Raw genomic sequence first — 20,978 nt, 5'->3', positions numbered from 1 at the left:
ACAGCTGAAAAATATTAAACTAGATACATTTTCAGCTTCAGTTACCTAGACCTAGTTCTTGTCCCGTGCCTGCACTTCTAACCAGTGAATCTGCATTTTTAGGTACTGCCCCTCCCCACACTTCCTGTTCCCTGGCATCAGCTGCTTCCTCCTCCACCTCAGGGGCGGAGCCCTGCAGGCCACTCCCTCCCTCCGTCGCGTCGGTGAGCACAGTGCTAACTGGGACCAAGTGACGCCAGGTTCTGCGGGGAGAGAGCTGGGAGGCCACCGCCCTGTGAGCCCCGCCCCTCAGCCCGCTCCCCGCCCTGCCGTCCAGTGAGGCAGAGGACTGACCCATCGCCATAGCAACCACCGAGAGGCTGAAAACACTGCGCGCGCCTAACGCACTCCTGCCATTTAACCTCCAGGCCACTAGAGGGTGCGATGCATGCGGCGGCAGGAGACGGAGATTTCCAGCGGGAGGCTTCCATTTGGAGAAGTGAATTCACGCGGCTGGACAGAACTGTGATGTCTTTGCTATGAATGTGCTACGAACCTCGCCAGCCATGAGAAAAAAAAAAAACAACAACGAACGAAGAGCGCAGAGGTTTTAGGTGCGAAAGTGTGTGCATGATCGCGTCCGCCCTTATAAGAGGACGGCGCCAATGTCAAATGATTCTTCTTACTATATCGTAAAACGTCTAGCTCTTCCCTCTTTCCCTCTTCTCCCTGTTTACTTTCTCTCTCTACTTCTTGTATTTCTCGTTAGCTACCATTTTGATCTTTCGGGGTTTTCCACTGATGTGTCACGCTGACCTGCAGAAGTGCTTTTAATAATCACGTTAGACTGTTTTGCGACATTTTTCGAGTCGAGAATTCTGTTTGCACATACGAGAGAACAGGTAACGCAATTGCTGGCGTTTTACGAGGTGGGAGATTACCGATTACCGAAGTTCAAGATATCTGTTAAAACATGCAATATGTTTGATTGTTATCTTACTCTACTGGACTTTTTTTGAAAAAGCGGAGAGAAAAAACAGCTCGATCCTATTACTCTCGGCTTCAAACGTGACTTTAAATACACACAGACAGTCAGTGTTAGTTATTGAATATAGTATAACTGTTAATTGCAACACATACACACACAAATCTCCCGAAAAGCCATGGCAGCGTCTTTCTACGCCCAGTGTACGAGTTCTCAGGGAATTCCGCAGCTGCACTGGGCATCATAGTGATGGTATCTTTAGTATCGCCTCCATGGTTTAAGATTGTCTCATCCAGCTGGAATAATGTCAAAAGTTAGGATGATGGACAGTTGTTTAACTCTCACAACGATTGTACGACAATTTGACCATGCGCGGAAACTGATATGTTATGCTACGTTCACGCCATTTCGGAATTAGCCTAGCGTGATTACAAACTTCTGATAGAGAGCAAAAGTCGGGTTCTGGAAGTAAAAATCCCATCACTTCTAAGCATTTAAAAACCTACTGTGAGCTACGAGGTTGTTTAACGATTATACAGTTGAAGTCAAAAGTTTACACACACCTTGCAGAATCTGCATACATGCATACAAAACTGCATGTTATTTTTTATTTCGTACTTACCTGAATACGATATTTCACATAAATAACATTTACATATAGTCTATAAGAGAAAATATTAGTTGAATTTATAAAAATGACCCTGTTCAAAAGTTTACATACACTTGATTCTTCATACTGTGTTTTTAACTGAATGATCCACAGCTGTGCTTTTTTTTCATGAGTCCCTTGTTTGTCCTGAACAGTTACACTGCCTGCTGTCCTTCAGAAAAATCCTTCAGGTCCCACAAATTCTTTGGCTTTTCAGCATTTTTGTGTATTTGATCCTTTTCCAATAATGACTGTATGATTTTGAGATCCATCTTTTCACACTGAAGACAAATGAGAGACTCATATGCAACTATTACAGAAGGTTCAAACACTCACTGATGATTCAGAAGAAAAAAGCAATGCATTAAGAGCCGGGGGGTGAAAACTTTTGGAATTTAAAGATCAGATTTAACTTATTATTTAACTGATAAATTTAACTTATTTTGTCTTCTGGAAAACATGCAAATATCTTCTGTAGGTTTTGATGGGCAGTACTACATAAAAAAATATGATATTTAGGCAAAATAAGAAAAATGTAGGCTACTCATCTTCATTCTGTTCAAAAGTTTTCACCCCCCGGCTCTTAATGCATCATGTTTCCTTCTGAAACATCAGCTTTTGGATCTCAAAATCATACAGTCATTGTTGGAAAGGGTACAAATACAAAGAAATGCTGAAAAACCAAAGAATTTGTGGGACATGAAGGATTTTTCTGAAGAACAGCAGGCAGTTTAACTGTTCAGGACAAACAAGGAACTCATGAACAACTATTACTAAACAAACATTCAGGTGACAACACAGTATTAATAATCAAGTGTATGTAAAGTTTTGAACAGGGTCATTTTTATAAACTGAACTATTATTTTCTCTTGTGGACTATACGTTAATGTCTTTTATGTCATATTCAGGTCAGAACTAAATAAAAAAAACATGCATTTTGTATGATCCCTCTTATTTTGGTAAAATAATTAACATTTTGCTGATTCTGCAAGGTGTGTGAAAACTTTTGACTGTATATGATTTTTTAAGTTTATCGATAGCATTATTTCAACATTTTTTTAATAATCATGTTTAACTGTGGATTCCAGGTGAAAAACTACAATCCCATTAAGCACTAATGCTAATGACTGATACACTATATATATATATATATATATATATATATACATATGGCAAAATACACAATTAATATCTTTAAATCAGTAGTTTTAGATTCATTTGTTGTTTTTAATTTGATTGTTATTTGCATTGCTTCATGGGATTGTAGTTCTTTCCCTCATTAGAGTGATTTTTCTCTGATTTTCAAATACTTTTTTGCTTCGAATCAAAGTTGTGAATCAACTTAAATGGGAAAAATGAATAGAAATACTTCCAAAGCTGCTGAAAAATTGCACTCTGTTACGTGGGACTGACCATTTTATCCAACCAATGGCAGACAGAGGAGTGTTTAGTAACCTGTTAATTATTTTTGCAACATTTTGCGATGCTAGTGCTGCAGAAACTTTTAAAAACATTTTTGTATAGATACTGCTAAATATTTCTATTTGATATGTCTATTCTATTATAGCCAGCATATTATGGTGTGCTTTCTCCGCTCTTCCTGATTTTGCAAAAAATGTGGCTATTTAATGTATTTCGCATTTTGTAGTTCTGAGCCGACGTGAACGCAGCATAACTTTTAGCGACTGTAAACATCTTTCCAGTACAACTCTGAAAAGTGTCTGAATTTCTAGCATTGGTTTTAAGGGCTAAGTTAAGGTTTTTACACTTCCTTATTGATGGGCAACTGGTCTTCTGTTCCCGAACGGCTCTGCTTATTATGTCCTGTCGGGTTTTTAAAGTGACTGATGTCTTCTTTGCCCTTTATGCTTTGTTAATATCACAGGAGGGAACCTCGTCTACGGACAAGATTTAGGAGTGTGTGACATTTTCCAAAGTGCCATCGAATATCTTCATGCATTTCCCATTAGTTTCATCCTGAATGTTTGTTTCGGTGTGGGCGGCGCCTCACCGTGAGGGGTTCAAGCTAATGGGTTTATTTTTCAGTCAGGTCATGCATGCACCATTTTGTCTTCATTTTCACACTCGAGAGGAGTTTGTAATCTCACAACAGAGATGCTCAGCAAATCTTTTCACGAAACTGGGGCGGCGTTATGTTTTTCTGTCATGAAAGCTGTTTTCTTTGAGAGCGAAACCATACTGCACATTTCTGTTTCATTCGGAGCCGTTTACGCTGCAAGCATGAGGTGTTTGATGAGTAACAGTTGTTTCAATTGAATGTTAAGCTCTTTTGACAGTATCTGTGGGATGATGTTCATTACCACAGGAAATCATTTCAGTTTGTCTGTTAGTTTGTAAGAATAAAAGTCTATGGAAAGGCATTTTTGTACACATATTTGTACAAATATGTGACCCTGGACCACAAAACCAGTCATAAGTAGCACGGGTATATTTGCAGCAATAGATCAAGTTGTCTTTTATGCCAAAAATCATTAAGATGTTAAGTAAAGATCATGTTCCATGTAGATATTTAGTAAAATTCCTACTGTAAATATATTCATAAAATTCATTTTTGATTAGTAATATGCATTGCTAAGAACTTCATTTGGACAACTCTAAAGGCGATTTTCCCAATATTTTAATATTTTTGCACCCTTATAAATTGACCCTTATGACTGGTTTTGTGGTCCAGGGTCACAAATGTGAATCTTTTTCTGTACAAATATGTTATTTGAGCTAGTTAATCACCTAATTAACAGTGGGACCAGTGTCCTAAACTTCTATTTTTTTCTACAAGTTTCTTCATGTAAACACTGCCTTTGTGCATTTTGTATGAAATTTACCATGTTTTTGGAATTGAATGCAACCAAACAAGGTTAGTAAGCTATTTTTGTCCAACTAGTCTCTGTGCATGAAAAATATTTAGTGTAAAAACAGCAAACTGTAAGACGTATTGTACGTTTGCCCCTGTAAACATTCATTATAACAAAAAATGTGATTTTTGCATGTTTTTACAAACTGAAAGATATAAGAAATGATTTTCTGTGGTAACAGGGCTTAGCATTTATGGCCTCAGTGTTCATGTAGTCTGTGTTTGTGCGTGTCACTTTCTTCTGTGTGTATTTATGGGTGTAAAATGGAAGAAATTTGTCCGATATGCTGGTTTTGCATTTGTTCAACCCTCAGTAGGATGTGCAGAAAACGTTTAAACCAAAATGTTTTGAACTGAGATAAATAAATATACCTTTACACAGTTACTGCCACTGCAAGCCAAACAGAAATGTATTTAAATCTAATAATTAGATCTATGAACTCATATTAAGATACTATATAGTAAATACGTGCACACACACGTGCCATGGCTCACACACAAACCCACAAACATCCTGATTAATCAGTGAGTGCAATGAAGGACAGAGAGAAGCGATGTTTCAGTTCACTTCGATTACAGCATCACCGTGGTCTGTCTGCGTCCAGAGCAAATCACTCTGTGTGTCCAAAGGCTTTGTAAATAGACTGTGATTGTGACGTGTCTATCATGTTGTCCCTGAGGAGATGTTCGTGTGTACGTTGTCTCATCTCGTTCTCTAAACACTGCCTTTCTCTGCAGTTATCTGTAACACACACACACAGAGATGTATATTCACAAACCCGTCTCTCGCTCAATGTCGTATGAGAAAAACACGTTTCTATTGTACAAACTTCAGTCTGTGCACTTCACGCGCAACATGGTGAATATTTAACGACGATCGGTTGTGATGCACCTTTTCCTGACGTTTTCTTTCTTTTTTTTACCAACTCAGGCGTCACTTTTGCCTCTTACGATGAAAAAGCTGTGACTGACAAGTGTCTGTGCTACCCAGTGACTGTGCAGTTTTAAACTTGTCCCTTGAATGTCGACTTCTTCGCAAATTAAAGCAGAAAAAACCTTGCAACTGCATCGAATGATTTTCTAACTAATTGCGAGCATGTTAAATGCGCTTTCCGATTCAACCGATTGTTTGCGTACTTTCAAAAGTCCTCACCATGTAACTATATGTATGAAGAAATATGTCTCTATCTATATGAATATATATATTTAAAAAAATGCAACTCTGATCATGCAGGCCTTGTGATCTCTGCATCTCTGCCACAAGCTGTCCGAAATAAAAGTTGCCCAGTGAAATGTGAATTATATACTCATATGCATGTGACAATGATGATCATATTTTGGGAGTGGCATACGAATACTAACTTTACTGTGACGTGATCTTCTGTTGATATGGGGCTTGTATATCCAATGCCTTTGACAATCATCTGCACATATCAGAGTTTATATTCCATGCTGTAAAGCAATGGGGAATGAATGATTGTTTCTTTTTTCTTTTCTTTTTCTTTCCTTTTTCCTTAAATAAATCCTGAATGATCACGATTTGTCTTTTATGGCTCGATAAGGATCTCGGTTATCTCTCTGACCCCCGTTTAGCTTTTGAACACTGTGTTTTCTGTCATTAGTTTGGTTTGGATCCAGGGTAAGTGGTCTTTCATTAGGGCTGGACGTTGCCGGTCTCCCACCAGCTCGGAGCTTCAGGCGATGCCTGCTGCTACGGACTCAAAACAGACTGGGAAGAGAGCATGTGAAAATCATCCAGCCATGCGTGACCGCGTACGACCCCAGGCATCTGTGCGTGTGTCTGGCCAACATGTTAGACATTAGCTGTGTCAAAGAGGCGACGGTGAAAACGCAGCTTGCTTGCCAAGATACTCAATATTCAAAAAGTACAGGTTGTCTGCCAGCTTAGCCAACATTACACACACCACATAGGCCTACATATATATGTACTGTTCAGGGTATTTTCATGACACATCATTGGCCATCGCCCATACTGGCGACACTAAATGTAAACAATGCCACTGAACTGAACGAAACTCACATATTTTGCTGATTATTGCTGCTGAAAATGGTCAATTTTTGTCATGTTTTGGAGTACTACAGACTGACAGAAGTTACAACAAATTAAGGAGAAGAGTGCAAAAAACTGTCTGAGGAACAAAAGACGTTTGTGGTCGGCCAAACTGACATACGTATTTGTTCTTATCATTTTTGGTCAGGTAGATGAAATATTAGGCTAATATCTTAAATAATATCACTCATATGTATATTTACCACCTATTAACTTTAGTTTGTCAAAGAAATTGTGCCCTTTCCTGCTTTCTAACTCCCTCTCTATATGATTTAGCAGCTTCCACACGTTTTCCTGTGATTTAGACAGCATAAAATAGTAGAACAAAGTATTCAGTAGTACATTTACCATGCAATCCATGCCGTTGTTTACATCCGAGTATAGGCAATATAGCCGCGCATCCGGGTAACTGACCAAATCGCGACGTAGAATCAAAAAAAAAAAAACTTAAGCTTTTACCGTAGTATATTCAGACAGCAAACAAATAGATAAAACAAAAAATTTAAATTACTATATCCCACACAGATTTCACCTTGTCTTAAGAATACTGAAATAAATAAACAAATTAATAAAATCACTCACTTCACAGTTTCCTTACAATCATTTTGACTAAAAAAGAACCGGTTCAAAAGAGTCATTTGTTTGAGAATCAAATATCAGGGCTCGAACTATGTTCATTGTCGTATGCAGAAAAGTACTTCACAAGATATCTGACAAAATTACATGTGGATGCATATATTTTTACCTCAACTATGTTAGACGATCCAACTTATTTTTCAACGCGGAAGTATGCCGTTTTCTGTGAATGTCCAAGACTTCCGGTTTATTAGCCGCTGTGGGGAAATAACCAGAAGAATATAAAGTGCAGTAAACAGTAAATTTGTTTGCACAGTTATGATATTATGATAGTTATAATAATACACACTAGTTTGCAATATCAAGCACCGAAACAAGCATTTTGTACAGCTAAAAATAACTAAATGCGCATGAGGCCGGAAGCCTGGCACATGAAATTTACAAATGCCTGCATGCGCTCTAACAGAAAAAATAAGGTGGATATAATTAAATATGATCAATATATAGCTAACATTTGGTTAAAAAAGTAAATAAATAATCCCTTGATACACTAAATTGCTGGTTGGTGTGTGTATTTTTATCCATCTCATGTGATTTATAGACAGCATTGAGTTTTTAGTGATTCTGCAGGTTTTATGAAGGTAGATTTGTATTTCTGACATTAATATGTTCTCTAAATACACTGCAAAAATGATTTTTGTCTAGTATAAATGTCTAAGCATTCTTGAATCAAGATGCATTTAGGCCTATGTGAGAAACAAGAAACTTAATCTCTCAAAAAGTCTTGTTTTCTGAAACAAATATCACAAGTTTGTCAGTTTTGGCTTAAAAATTTTAAATTCATTCTTAATTCAAAGGCAAAACAAGACCCAAAATATTTTTACAGCTGTAAGCCTACCTGAATATGGAATTACGTGTAAAGCTAAATTATTGTTACATTTGCATTACATTTATGCATTTAGCATATCCTCTCTTTGTCAAAGTGCCAACAATATTCATAATATACAATGCTATGTTTATTAGACAATTGGAAAGCAAGCTAGAGAAAAGGAGAAATGCAATAAAGAAAAAGAAGTTTCTCTTTCATATTGTTCTCTCCACTTACCATCATCAGATCCACTCACACATTCAATGCTGTGCAATAGGTTTTTCTGCAGACGTGACCGTGCAGAAACCCACTTTCATTTTACACACCGATATCCGAAACATCTTAAAATAGATGCCGAGATTTCCCCGGAGGGGAGCACACATTGTTTTTCCCCTCATGCTGCCTTAGGGAGCAGCAGAGTTTCCCTGTCATTATCCTCTTAAAATAAATGACTTCTAACTGCATCGCCTCGAGAGCCAATGTCAGTGTGCTCCACAACATGTGACCCGCTCTCTATCGAACCTAACAGTGGGAAATTATGAGTCATGCTAATGTTATAGTTTGCTGAGCCACAAAAATGTTCATCTTTTTGTCTGAAAGACGCTGAAGTGGCACAGGAGGGGATTTCAGCAAATGCTGGGGGTACAAATAATGAAAAAGTCTCAGAAAAGTGGCACATAAAACAGAGCATAAACACACCTACTAAAGACATATCAGACATCCAGCAGGTCATAACAAATAAAAACCTGAACCATTAGATGGCATCTCTGGCACTTTAACTGACCATGAGCACACAAATATCAAGCAAAACTGTCCAAATCAATGACCTGCAGTGCATATTATCTCAAACTGCTCACATGAAAAGTACAACCAAACTAATCAGCCAAAACAGTCTGAAAATCAATTCAACACCACCTCAAATGCAAAATCTTACAGTTCAATTAATATGAAACCATTTTGGCTCACCAATGATGTTCACTTGAAGTCAAGAGATCCTCAGCAGTCTTTCTTTTGTGCAAACTCTGTTATTTTTCTTCTGAAATCTGCCAGTCTGAATACATTTTCAGTGAAAGTATGACAAGGGTGTTTCAAAGAAATCACTTGGCGGCCATCTTGGCAACACCCCCAATCCTCATTATTTTCTAGTACACCTGCTACCTGATATCTGTCTGAAATGTCTAAAACTGTTGGCCAAGAATGTGTCAGGTCAGAAATAAAAAGCATCAAAACATTTATTTTTTAACATATACTTAAAAACAGTTACCGATATGTTGCACGTGCATGTTCATTATTTTTGAATGTTCTCGAAATGTTCAAAATCCTTTTCAAACATTTTAAAAGTGAGTTCATGATTCTAAAAGAATCAATACTTGCCAATGGGTTAAAAAAATCATAAAAGACAAAAATCCTGAGGAAGACTGGTTTGATTTAAGGCTTAATTTGTAAAAGGGCAAATTAACAGGAACCCTGGCTATTAAGACTTGTATAGCTAAATATAACGTTAATGATGTCTTTTACTGAAATATGTAGTAGAAAACCCTTATTTAGGTTTAAGATTTACTTAAAAAAAAAATCCACATTGTTTTGGACTATTTGATGACATGAAACGGTTGCACTTGGTGAGCTACTGGCGCTACCTGTTGCTATTTTTACCGCAAAACAACTCAGAAAATCTGAGTATATGATGCCACATTGTGCAGCTTTTTAAAATAACATAAATGTTTTATGTGTTTTCTACTACATATTTAAGGAAGAGAGTTCCTTAAAAAGTTCTGGGGTTCCCTTTAAGACACTTTAAGACCAGCAGAAACACTGCAAACATTATTGGAATGTTACTTATGAATGTTCTCGGAACATTCTGAAACAAGTTGTAACATTTAAAAAAATTTTAGAAGAATGTACAACTGAAATTTTTCAGGGAAAAAAGCATTCCGTGAATGATAACTTTGAACGAACATTCTGTTAACATTACTGGAAGAACATATTCATAACTTTGAGAGAACCTTGCTAGAATGTTAGCCACAGTTCTGACAATGTTTTCTGTTTATTAGTTTCATAAAGTTGAATTGATGTTGCCACAATATATCGTAGAGATTCTACCATCATTATCAAGTGACCAAAACCTTAAAATTGTTAACTAGTTCCTGCTAAGACTTTGATAACGGACTCAGACTGTGTTGAAAGTGGACAAACGTCAGTCTGGTATGTTTTGTAGTGGGATGAGCTGAGGTTAATGTTTATGAGAGGACTGGATAATGTTTGCTTGGCTTGGAGTGAGATTAGACCGTCTTAGATCTATATGCTCTGCATTGTCAGCATGCTGATATGCCGTTGTGGTAATGTTTTGTGTAGCAGCAGTCCTGCAAAGTTCAATATGAGTTCACAGGGAGTCGTTTTTGTTGATTTAGACAGCCTACAGCTAACTGGTGAAATAAAAGCTACTGTCTCCTTAAAAAAGAGGATGCATACTCTCTAACGCAGCCACATGTGATATGACTCTGCAGGGTGTCTGTCATATGGAATAAGAGAAACATTCAGGATGTTTTTAACATTGCTTTCTGCTGTATGATCCCTAAAGTTTCTTTACCAGAAGAATTGAGGGTGTACAGATGAAAAATCGTGATGTTCCTGATGTGTGTGTGCGTTTGTGAAGAAAATACTTTTTCTAAAATGCAAGTTAGCTCAAAGTTTACACATGTTTTCCTAGAGGCTGGAATAAGGCACCAGTTGTGAAATGCAATAACAAATAAATATCAATATTTCACCGCAGGCCGGTCCCCACAATGTCAAAAATTTCAGGTTTTACTATCCTTGTGGGGACATTTGGTCCCCACAATGTAGCAAAAACAAGTACACACACACACACATGACCTATTTTAGCTAAAAAATAATTACAAATCCAAAAGAACATTTGGTAAGAAATGACAATCAAATCTTTGCCAGAGCAGCTATTTACATACCTGGTGGGAAAGATATCTGTCTCCTCTTATAAGTGAAATATGACATGGCTGTTTCTGTTAATTAATAATCGTGATGTCATTTTTATAGATCATCTGGCAGTTTGACTTACCAGATGCTGCAAGGTCGTTCAATCTCCATAACCTGAATTCCTAAAGACATTTGGGAATATGAGGGAGGCCATAATTTCTCAGAATTGGACTGAGACACATGTTAAACACATCCTCTCTCCCCTTCCTCTGCTCTCTATCTCAATCTGCTCAGCAGATGAAAGGAGACAATGAACGAGGATTTGCTGAAAAGCCGTTGCTGGATTGTCTGTTTGATAAGTGAACCTGTGATGCATTACTATCAGCTACACCAGAAAGGCAGAATCAGATGTAATGAAATTCAGTGTAATCATAGTATCTAAAATGTGTGTGTGTGTGTGCGTGCATGTGTGTCCGTGCACTTACCTCTGATGAAACTGTGAAGTGTGAGTGGGGTGATGTATATGTATAGGACCTTCATATCAGCTATCCTATGAAAGCCCATTTCCACCACTGAATAAAAAATAAAAAAATCTTATTGCTGAGATAAAATTTTTTATCTCAAAATTCTTTTTCTCAGAATTGCGTGATATAAACTCGCAATTCTGACTTTTTTCTTGCAATTGCGAGTTTGTATCTCACAATTCTGACAAGTTCTTTCAGACCTGAGATATAAACTTGCACAAAAAGACCCCTCATATATATCACCCCCTTTATATCTCATAATTCAGTTTTAAAAACTCACTATTGTGTTATAAAGTCAGAATTTCAAGACATAAACTTGCAATTCTAAAAAAAAACTGGATTGTGAGTTTATATCTTTAAACTGAGTTTTTTTTCTCAGAATTGTGAGTTTACTGACTTTATAACTCGCAATTGCAGATTTATTATACACAATTCTAACTTCATTTCTCAGAATTGCAAGTTTATATTGTTACATTTTAAATGCTGAACACTGTAACACTTTTCAAACGTTCGGAATCAAAATTCAGTGAATGCTTCTATGACATCATCACTGTCAGTTTTGGAATTTTGAGTGCGTACAGTGTCAAAGGGATACACTGATTTTAAGATTTAAAGGGATAGTCCACCCAAAAATAAAAATTCTGTCTTTATTTATGCACTCTCATGTTGTTTAATGTCTGACTCTGACTTTTTTTGCTTCGGTGGAACACAACAGAAGTTATTTTGAAGAATGTTGGTAACTAAACAGTTTTTGTTTCCATCGTATAACTGTTTGGCTATCAATATTCTTCTTTTGTGTTTAGCAGAAGATAGAAATGGTTTGGAACCTGATGAAAAATTTTGACAGAATTTTGCATGGACTATCCCTTTAAGATTTTAAAGTACACTGTAAACATACTTACATGTTTTAAAATGCACTTCATGTGGTGACATCAAAATTAGTTTATTCAAACTGAAAGTCTAAAATATGACATCAGCTTACACCAACAAGTCATTTTTAAGGGTCAGATTAGAGCTCCCTACGTGTTCCGTTTTTACACTATAAAATCTTGAATTTCTATAAAGAGAATGTTATCAATATCAACATTAAAATTATGTACAAAACAAGTTTACATCAAGCATTTGGAGCTTAATTAACTACTAAAAACTGTGGAAAAAACAAAAAAAGCAAATGTATGAGATTTGAAGACTGCCCTGCAGTCTTTTTGAGTCCATGTAAAGGTGTGTGTGTGTGTTTGAGCTCACAGTCCGTGTGTGTATCTGTGGCGTGGAGTGCTGTGTTGGGGTGAAATGGCATTGAGGTGATGTCCTACATGTCCCTCTGCCGTCTTCAGGCGCTCTTGCAGCTCCTGCCGCTCCCGCTCCGCACGACGAGACACTTTTCGGGCCTTCCTCAAGGAATGCCTTAGTTTTCCCACTCGCTCTTTTAACTGTTCGTTCTTCCTCTCCAGCTCAGCCACGCGCTCCTCGAGCTGTCCGACCCGCTCCTCCTCCTCAAACAACACCTTCTGCACGGAGGAGCACAGCAGCTGAAAGATAAAAAGATAGACGGTCACTCGTGTACATTATAATCAGAGATCTGGTCATGCATTGACGACCTGACACTGTGGAATGAAGGTCAGCGTATTCAACATGACATCATTTCCAGCCTCCGTCAGCCTTATTACTTCCTGTTGAGCGCTGCCTTTCTTTACTGGGCCCCTACACATGCCAGCATGTGTGTGTGTGTGTGATAGAAGCAGTTCAAAAGTGACCCGCTGTCATGCCCATGGTAGACACAAGCCGAGGCATGCTGTGTGTGTGTGCACATGTGGAGAGTGTGTGATTGCATGGCCGTGTCTGTGTGTGTTTGAGCAACGGGAGGCCGCATGTTCTCCCTGAACAGCGGAAAGGTCTAAATCCCTATTGTAAAGGGCCAAATCTGAGTGTTACATGAAGTCAGAAGTCAACACATGAGCTAACTGCACAAAAAGTTATGGAGAAAAATGACAGACAGAAGCACAGAAGCTGTGGCGTTCAATAATACGTTTTAGTCTGTTCGCTGAATTTATAAAAATGACCCCGTTCAACAGTTTACATAGACTTGTTTTTTAATACTGTTTTGTTACCTGAATGATCCACAGCTGTGTTTTTTAATTGATAGCTGTTCATGAGTTTCCCTTCAGGGGTTTATTTTGCCTAAATATCATTTTGTCTTTCATTTAAGAAGCTACAGATGATACTTACATGTTTCCCTGAAGACAAAATAAGTTAAATATACCCTGATCTTCAAATTCAAGAATTCACCCCCTGGCTCTTAATGCATCATTTTTCCTTCTGGAGCATCAGTTTGTGTTTGAACCTTCTGTAACAGTTGCATATGAGTCCCTCAGTTGTCCTCAGTGTAAAAAGATGGATCTTAAAATCATACAGTCATTGTTGGAAAGTGTTCAAATACACAAAAATGCTGGAAAACCAAATGAATTTGTGGAACCTAAAGGATTTTTTAAAAAAAAACAGCAGGCAGTTTAACTGTTCCGGACAAACAATGGACTCATAAACAACTATCACTAAACGAAACAAACAAAAAAAAGATTCTGCAAGGTGTATGTAAACTTTTCACTTCAACTTTATGTATTATGTTACATTCAAAAGTTTGAAGTTTGTTAGTCTGTTACTTTTTAAATGCTGAATATTGTAACACTTTTCAAATGTTACTTTTGGAATCAAAATTCAGTGAATGTTTCTATGACATCATCACTGTCAGTTATATTTTGAATGTGTGAACATTCCGTCAAACGGAATGTTTACGATGATTTTAAGATTTAAAGGGATAGTCCGCCCAAAAAAACTAAACAGTGATACTGTGATACTGTTTCAGAATTCTTTAATGAATGGAACGTTCAAAATAACAGCATTTATTTTAAACAGAAAACTTTTGTAATATATGTCTTTGCTATCACTTTTAATCAGTTGAATGCATCCTTACTGAATAAAAGTATTAATTTCTTTTAAAAAAACTATAAAAACATAATAGACGCAACATTTTTGAACAATGTTTGCACAGCTTTTTAAACACTATCCTTGGACAGAAAAACATGCATACTGTAAAAAAGACGTGATGAGAATGACTGTTGTTGTGTCCTACTGTCCAAACAAAACACCCACTGCTGTAACAACAACAGCACTCTCCAAACGACACCCAGAACAGACAAACAGCTGGACACCAGCACACCTAAAACAACACACACATGCTGGAATAAACATCCCTGCTCATTAACAAGACCTGATGGCCGTTTGTTTGGTTGTAAAACTATGTAAACAGCAATTTGGCAACGCTATTTGATGCAATAATAATAATTCTTAATGTGGCTGATGCGTATTTAAAACTGCAAGAGCCAAACATAGCCTGCTTTGCTTTCAAACCCAAACTAGGCCCAGATGTGGTGGTCAGTGAGTCATGCATAACAATAGATGAGTGTTTTTCAGAACAGAAGATAATGAAAGATGAGACTGAAGAAGAGAGTTTGGGTAGAACGATAGATAGACAGACAGACAGACAGACAGTGTGCATTTATGTGAATCTGATTAGTGTTTAATAAGCATAATGGGTGTTTGAGATGGATGGTACGGGAAGCAGGGGGTGACATAACTAACAGACACGGTGCCGGCTACAGTCACAAGAGCCCAAAGTCCCTCAGGCGGCCTCAAACAATCCTTTTCCCACAGGAAAGCTCCTGTGTAAAAGAGCTCTCATTATCTCTCAGAGGTTCCCGGGCCTGATAATCACCCCCACCTGTTCCTGCAGCGCACACACACCGTCATTATCTTTATCTTCTGTCTCTGCATCTGTCTGTCTCTCTGTGCAGATGGGATTAGTCGAGTGTCACTGTGTGTCTTTTCTGATCTGTAATACCTGAATGAATGTAACAGTGTTTTTAAAGAAATGTTCAGGGTTGAGCAAAGATGATGTTAACAGAGCATAATTTGATATTTCGAACCCGAATGTCCCTTTGTTTGCATCTAGACAGATCGACTGTCACATCTGTTTAGCGTAACGGACACCTGTTCGAGGAATTCCGGTCTCTACCTAGACATGAAAAACACACAAAAACACCTCTGACAGCTTTTGATGCATTCAAGTTTTCTATAACTGCTTTCAATAACTCAAATTCTGAATACATGTTTTTTCTTAATTGCATCTACTCTTCTGTTCAAAAGTCTGGGGGCAGTACAATTTTATTTAAACTAATACTCACAAATTAAATTAACACTTTTGTTCAGCAAAAATGCATTAAATGCATTTTATTAAATTAAATTGATTAAAATGACTTTGACTATTGTAAAAGTCGTGTGACATTAAAGACTGAAGTAATGGCTGCTAAAAATTCAGCTTTGCCATCACAGGAATACATTTTAAAATATATATTTAAACAGAAATTTTAAAACGTTTTTCACAATATTACTTTATTTTGGTTGGTATAGAAGACTTATTCAATATAATATTATTAAAATATTATATTAATTGTTCAATATACACTACCAGTCATACGTTTTTGGAGAGTAAGATTTTTAAACATTACATTTTTGCATTTATTTGATCCAAAGTACAGCAAAAACTGTATAATTTTGAAATATTTTTACTATTTAAAATAACTGTTTCTATTTGAATATATTTTAAAATATAATTTATTCCTGTGATTTCAAAGCTGAATTGTTAGCAACATTACTCCAATCACATGATTCTTCAGACATTATTCTAATATTTGGATTTGCTACTCAAAAACATTATTATTATGTTGAAAACAGCTGAGTAGATTTTTTTTAGGCTTCTTTGATGAATAGAAAGTTCAGAAGAACAGCATTTATCTGAAATAGAAATCTTTGTAACATTATAAATGTGTTTATCATCACTTTTAATCAATTTAAAGCATCCTTGCTAAATAAAATTATTCATTTCTATCATTAAAATTATATTGACTCCAAGCTTTTAAATGGTATAGTGTATAATGTTACAAAATAATAGTGTAATAAAATGTAACAGAACATTTAAATCTTTCTCTTTAAATGTATGAATAAAACTCTGTTAGATAACAAGATATCAAATTTTCTTTGCAACTTTTACTATTGTTTTATATGCAGCTGGTTCCATGTTAATTTTAGTGGATGAAGATGATTTTGTTCAAATTTAACAAACTGAAGGTATCCAGATAATTTTTGTCTTTATTTTGAACAGTATATCTACTGTTTTAATATTTTAAAACCTAAAAAAAACATTTTACTTTTTTTTTTTTGTTTGTTTTTTTGTCTAGACGGAAAGGAAGATTCCCGCTCGTTCACTCCCTAAACTTTTCTCTGTTGGTATATTACGCTCAATAAATCTGAAACGCCCCCGGCTGATGACTGTTTCGGTTAGTTGAAGTGGCTATTAGTCTGCACGTTCAGGCATCTCATTGTGTTTGTCTTATAATAAACCCCTCCCCTCCCACAGCAGACCGCAGTCCGTCTAATGAGCGGCTTTTTGTTTGATGTGTCTGAATGTACAGCAGGCTAATCTCATCAAGGCAAACATATCTGCCTCCACTTGATACTGTGTGTGTGTGTTACATCCTCACATCTTTCAAAACCCCTGCTATAACCTCTGAGGACCCCTGACATTCCTCCCATTCTGCCTCGAACCGTCCACATCAAACGCATGATTTATTTTCCTTTCAAAACCCACCGCCGTTTCCCCAAGAGGATGTCCACATGTCCATCTTCTTTCTATCTCAGCTTTATTTTCAGTGGCAGATGCGTGTGTTTAGGTGGGACAGGCTGTCTGTGAGTGTGTGAGTGTATGTGCGTAAGGTAGAGCAACTCTAGCTGGGAGGTCTTTAATCCGGCCTCTATCGAGCCGAATGAACTCTTGAATTACCTCAGCCTCCTACCGTGATGAACAGTCACAGTCGTCAATACAAAGACCACCAAAGAAAGGGACTTGTGTGTCTAAGTGTGAGGAGCTCCATTTACCCATGAGAACCTGAACATGTTACTTTCATATTATTCTCACTTCCTGTGTTACTCGCACCTTTTTTCTCCAGATGCTAGTTGAATGGAAATTGGCTGGTGTTTTACTGTTAAAGCACAGGTAAAAATAATGCAGTTATGCATGCAGACACTCCTGTCTTCGTAAAAAGCCATTTACGAGGCTTTTGAATTTACAACCGAGTCGTTTTGAAACACTAAACACGCTCTGAACGTCTGGCTGCAATGATGCAAACAAGTTTGCACAAACACCTACACATACTTATGTTCACCTTTCACAGATTTATGCCTTTCAATTCTCTTGTCTTGACAAGATATATGGTTTTCATTTATGTCTGCCACTCTATAGTGCATATTGAGCCCATCTGTGTGTGTGTTTATTGGTGTCGTACCCTGCTGTCTTCCTGGCTCTCCCAGTCACTATTAAAGTTGTGCATCGTCTGTCCACCAGAGCAGTTTGAGAACTGGAAGAGGCTGGAAAACAGTCGTCTGTTCTCTAGCGTGTCAGGGAATATGGCATCCTGGAAGTTGACTCCATGAGGGAGGATGTTGTAGTTTTCATCCATCCTGTAAGAGACATGCACGTTTGTTATGAGTATACTTACGAGGATGTCTCATTGACTTGATGACTTTTTTTTTTTTTTCAAAAATCTCATTTTAATAATACTACAACATTCTGAAAATAAAAATATATCCAACTGTTGTTTTATTAAAGAGCATCAGTTCTTGAAAATAAATGCACATGCATCGTTTGAGTCTTTAGTTTTTTTTTATTTAAAGATAGGTAAACTACTCATACATAATTTTAATGTTTTAAATTAATCTAACAAATCAAAAGTCACTTTAACAGTCCATTTCAAGTTTTTGGTTCTGTATGTGAGTAGAATGATTCTTTTTTTATGTTCTTAAGTGGAATCTGAGTCATTTGTTCGTGAATCGGAATACATTGGTCCTGCTGTATGTTTCTGTAAAAGAATCGACTCGTAAGAGTCAAACTGAATAATTCATTCACTAAAAAGAGATTACTCATAAGAGTCATTCGTTTCAACCACACTGGTCGCATTGTATGTTTTAAATTCACTAAAAGAGCACACTCATAACATTTATTAGTTTGGAAATCTGGACTAATCTGGGCACAATGAATGATTAGATTCACTAAAAGAACTGGCTCATAAGAGTTGCACTGAATGTTTTCATTCACTAAAAAGAACTGACTCAAAAGAGACTCTTAAATTCACTAAAAGAGCAAACTTATAACATTTACTAGTTTGGAAATCTGGACTTATCTACGGGCACTGAATGATTAGATTCACTAAAAGAACTGGCTCATAAGAGTCGCACTGAAAGTTTTCATTCACTAAAAAAAAACGGACTCAAAAGAGTCGTTCGTTTTGACTACACTGGTCGTGTTGTATGTTTTAAATTCACTAAAAGAGCAAACTCATAACATTTATTAGTTTGGAAATCTGGACTTATCTAGGGGCATTGAATGATTTGATTCACTAAAAGAACCGACTCGTAACAGTCATTCGCTTCGACTACACTGGTTGTGTTATACGTTTATTATTTACTAAAAGAACCGGCTCATAAGAGTCACACTGAATGTTTTCAATCTCTAAAAAGAACCGACTCCTAAGAGTCATTTGTTTGGAAATTGGACTTATCTGGTTGCAATGAATGTTTTGATTCACTAAAAGAACTGGCTCATTAGAGTTGCATTGAATGTTTTTATTCACTAAAACAACCGACTCATAAGAGTCATTCATTTCGACAACACTGGCTGCGTTGTATGTCTCCGATTCACTAAAGAACCGACTCAAAAGAGTCATTCGTTTCGACTGCACTGGCTGCGTTGTATGTCTCCGATTCACTAAAGAACCGACTCAAAAGAGTCATTCGTTTCGACTGCACTGGCTGTGTTGTATGTCTCCGATTCACTAAAGAACCGACTCAAAAGAGTCATTCGTTTCGACTGCACTGGCTGCGTTGTATGTTTCCGATTCACTAAAGAACCGACTCAAAAGAGTCATTCGTTTCGACTACACTGGCTGCGTTGTATGTTTCTGATTCACCAAAGAACTAGCTCATAAGAGTCATTCGTTTTGGGAATAGGACTTCACCACTTGCACTCACTATTAAGGAATGGTTCATAGAAGTCATTCAGTAGCGGCACTGTGTTTAATAATAGTGCCAAAATACATAAACCTATAACAGAATCTTACATCATGGAACTTGTTCGTTTCCCCTCAAATGAAGGCTAGAATAAGAACTGCTTCTTGGTTTTTATATAGACGTGAACCCACCTGAGGAAGAATATGTAGGAGTTGTTTTCCATCACCGTGTGTGACTGACAGCTAAAGTACCCGAGTCCCGTGAGGTTGAGACGCGACCCCGCAGGTACCTCCAGCATGCTGCCCCACGCCTGGTCGCATAGCAACTCCACCTCCGCCGCGTACAGCAGCGCGTCCTCCGCGCGTTCGTGCTTCTGGTACGGCAGGTAATTGTAAAGGCTGGACGCGTACGGCTCCTCGTGGATGGCCAGCACCTTGGCGTACACGATAATCTCGGCGAGTTCAGCTCGACAACCCTCGCTCAGGGGTCGCCACTCGCTGGGCAGCTGACACGCAAACGCGAACCCGAAACAGAGCGTCAGCAGAAGCGCAAGGTGCATGCTTCCCGTGCCAGTAAATAAACCCACGCGTAAAAAGTGCTCGTTCACGCAGTCAGTGAATAGGCGATGCAAGTGAAAGCACCCATGCAGCGGCCCGGGGTCAGTTCACATAGTCCCGACCTGTTCAGACTGCTGTGGAGTTCCCACGTCCTGCTCCTCCTCGATCCATCACTCCTAAAGTTCGTATCAGGCCAATCGGACGCGCTGGAGTTTAAACAGCCAATAGACGCCTTGCGTCCTGCGTCCAGCAGCCTCACTACTGCATTCCTGGACGGCATTTAGACTCATTTTCTGTCTTTATTGATTATACAGGCAGAAAACAGATCAGATCACTGTTCACGGAAATGTACTTACTACTAAAGTACTTTTAATGAAAATAAGTACATGGGCTCTTTACTTCTGAGTCATGGAAAAGTTTGTTTTAATAAATAATATGAAGTAGTTCATAATCAGCTAGGTGCCTGAAAAAACTTGTCTTCTTTAACTGGGATGCAGTTTCTATAATATTTATTTATCAGTCAAGATTTTTAATGTTTTTTTTTTTTTTTTTTAAAGAATTCTCTTCTGTTCACCAAGCCTGCATCCATTTGATCCATTATCGTCATCGTCATCATCATCATCATCAATATTTAAACCAATTCAGTATTTTTTTCCAGGATTCTTTGATGAATAGAAAGATCCAAAGATCAGCATTTATTTGAAATGAAAAGCTTTTGTAACATTATACACTAAACCATAAGCTTAAGAATAAATGTTTTTTTTTTTAAAGAAATTATAGAAATGAATACTTTTATTTAGCAAGGATGCTTTAAATTGATCAAAAGTGATGATAAAGACATTTATAATGTTACA

At 37.4% G+C, this 20,978-nt stretch overlaps 2 protein-coding genes across 2 annotated transcripts in view; one reads left to right on the top strand and one right to left on the bottom strand.

Annotated features, from left to right (window-relative positions):
- camk1da (calcium/calmodulin-dependent protein kinase 1Da) overlaps window positions 1-6,021 on the top strand; it is a 71,300-nt gene extending 65,279 nt beyond the window's left edge. Inside the window, exon 11 of the mRNA XM_051107333.1 lies at window positions 103-6,021. Within this exon, the coding sequence (XP_050963290.1) occupies window positions 103-233 (131 nt within the window). The 3' untranslated portion in view covers window positions 234-6,021. The remainder of the gene's footprint in view (window positions 1-102) is intronic.
- A 6,363-nt stretch (window positions 6,022-12,384) lies between these two features.
- Window positions 12,385-20,502, bottom strand: ccdc3a (coiled-coil domain containing 3a). The gene is made up of 3 exons (XM_051108225.1): window positions 19,759-20,502; window positions 17,848-18,022; window positions 12,385-12,981 (listed from the first exon to the last, which is right to left on the bottom strand). The coding sequence occupies exons 1-3, from the start codon at window positions 20,124-20,126 to the stop codon at window positions 12,694-12,696; spliced, it is 831 nt and encodes a 276-aa protein (XP_050964182.1). The 5' UTR covers window positions 20,127-20,502; the 3' UTR covers window positions 12,385-12,693.
- Window positions 20,503-20,978: the final 476 nt, after the last annotated feature.

The sequence above is a fragment of the Labeo rohita genome, chromosome 4 (assembly GCF_022985175.1).
Source record: "Labeo rohita strain BAU-BD-2019 chromosome 4, IGBB_LRoh.1.0, whole genome shotgun sequence".
NCBI lineage: Eukaryota > Metazoa > Chordata > Actinopteri > Cypriniformes > Cyprinidae > Labeo > Labeo rohita.
This window is presented reverse-complemented; position numbering and strand designations above follow the sequence as displayed.

Coding starts and splice junctions, on each gene's coding strand:
- ccdc3a (XM_051108225.1), bottom strand. CDS start 20,126: ATGCACCTTGCGCTTCTGCTGACGCTCTGTTTCGGGTTCGCGTTTGCG. Junction 18,023..19,758: donor TCCTACATATTCTTCCTCAG/GTGGGTTCACGT, acceptor TGTCTCTTACAG/GATGGATGAAAACTACAACA. Junction 12,982..17,847: donor AGAGCCAGGAAGACAGCAGG/GTACGACACCAA, acceptor TTTATCTTTCAG/CTGCTGTGCTCCTCCGTGCA.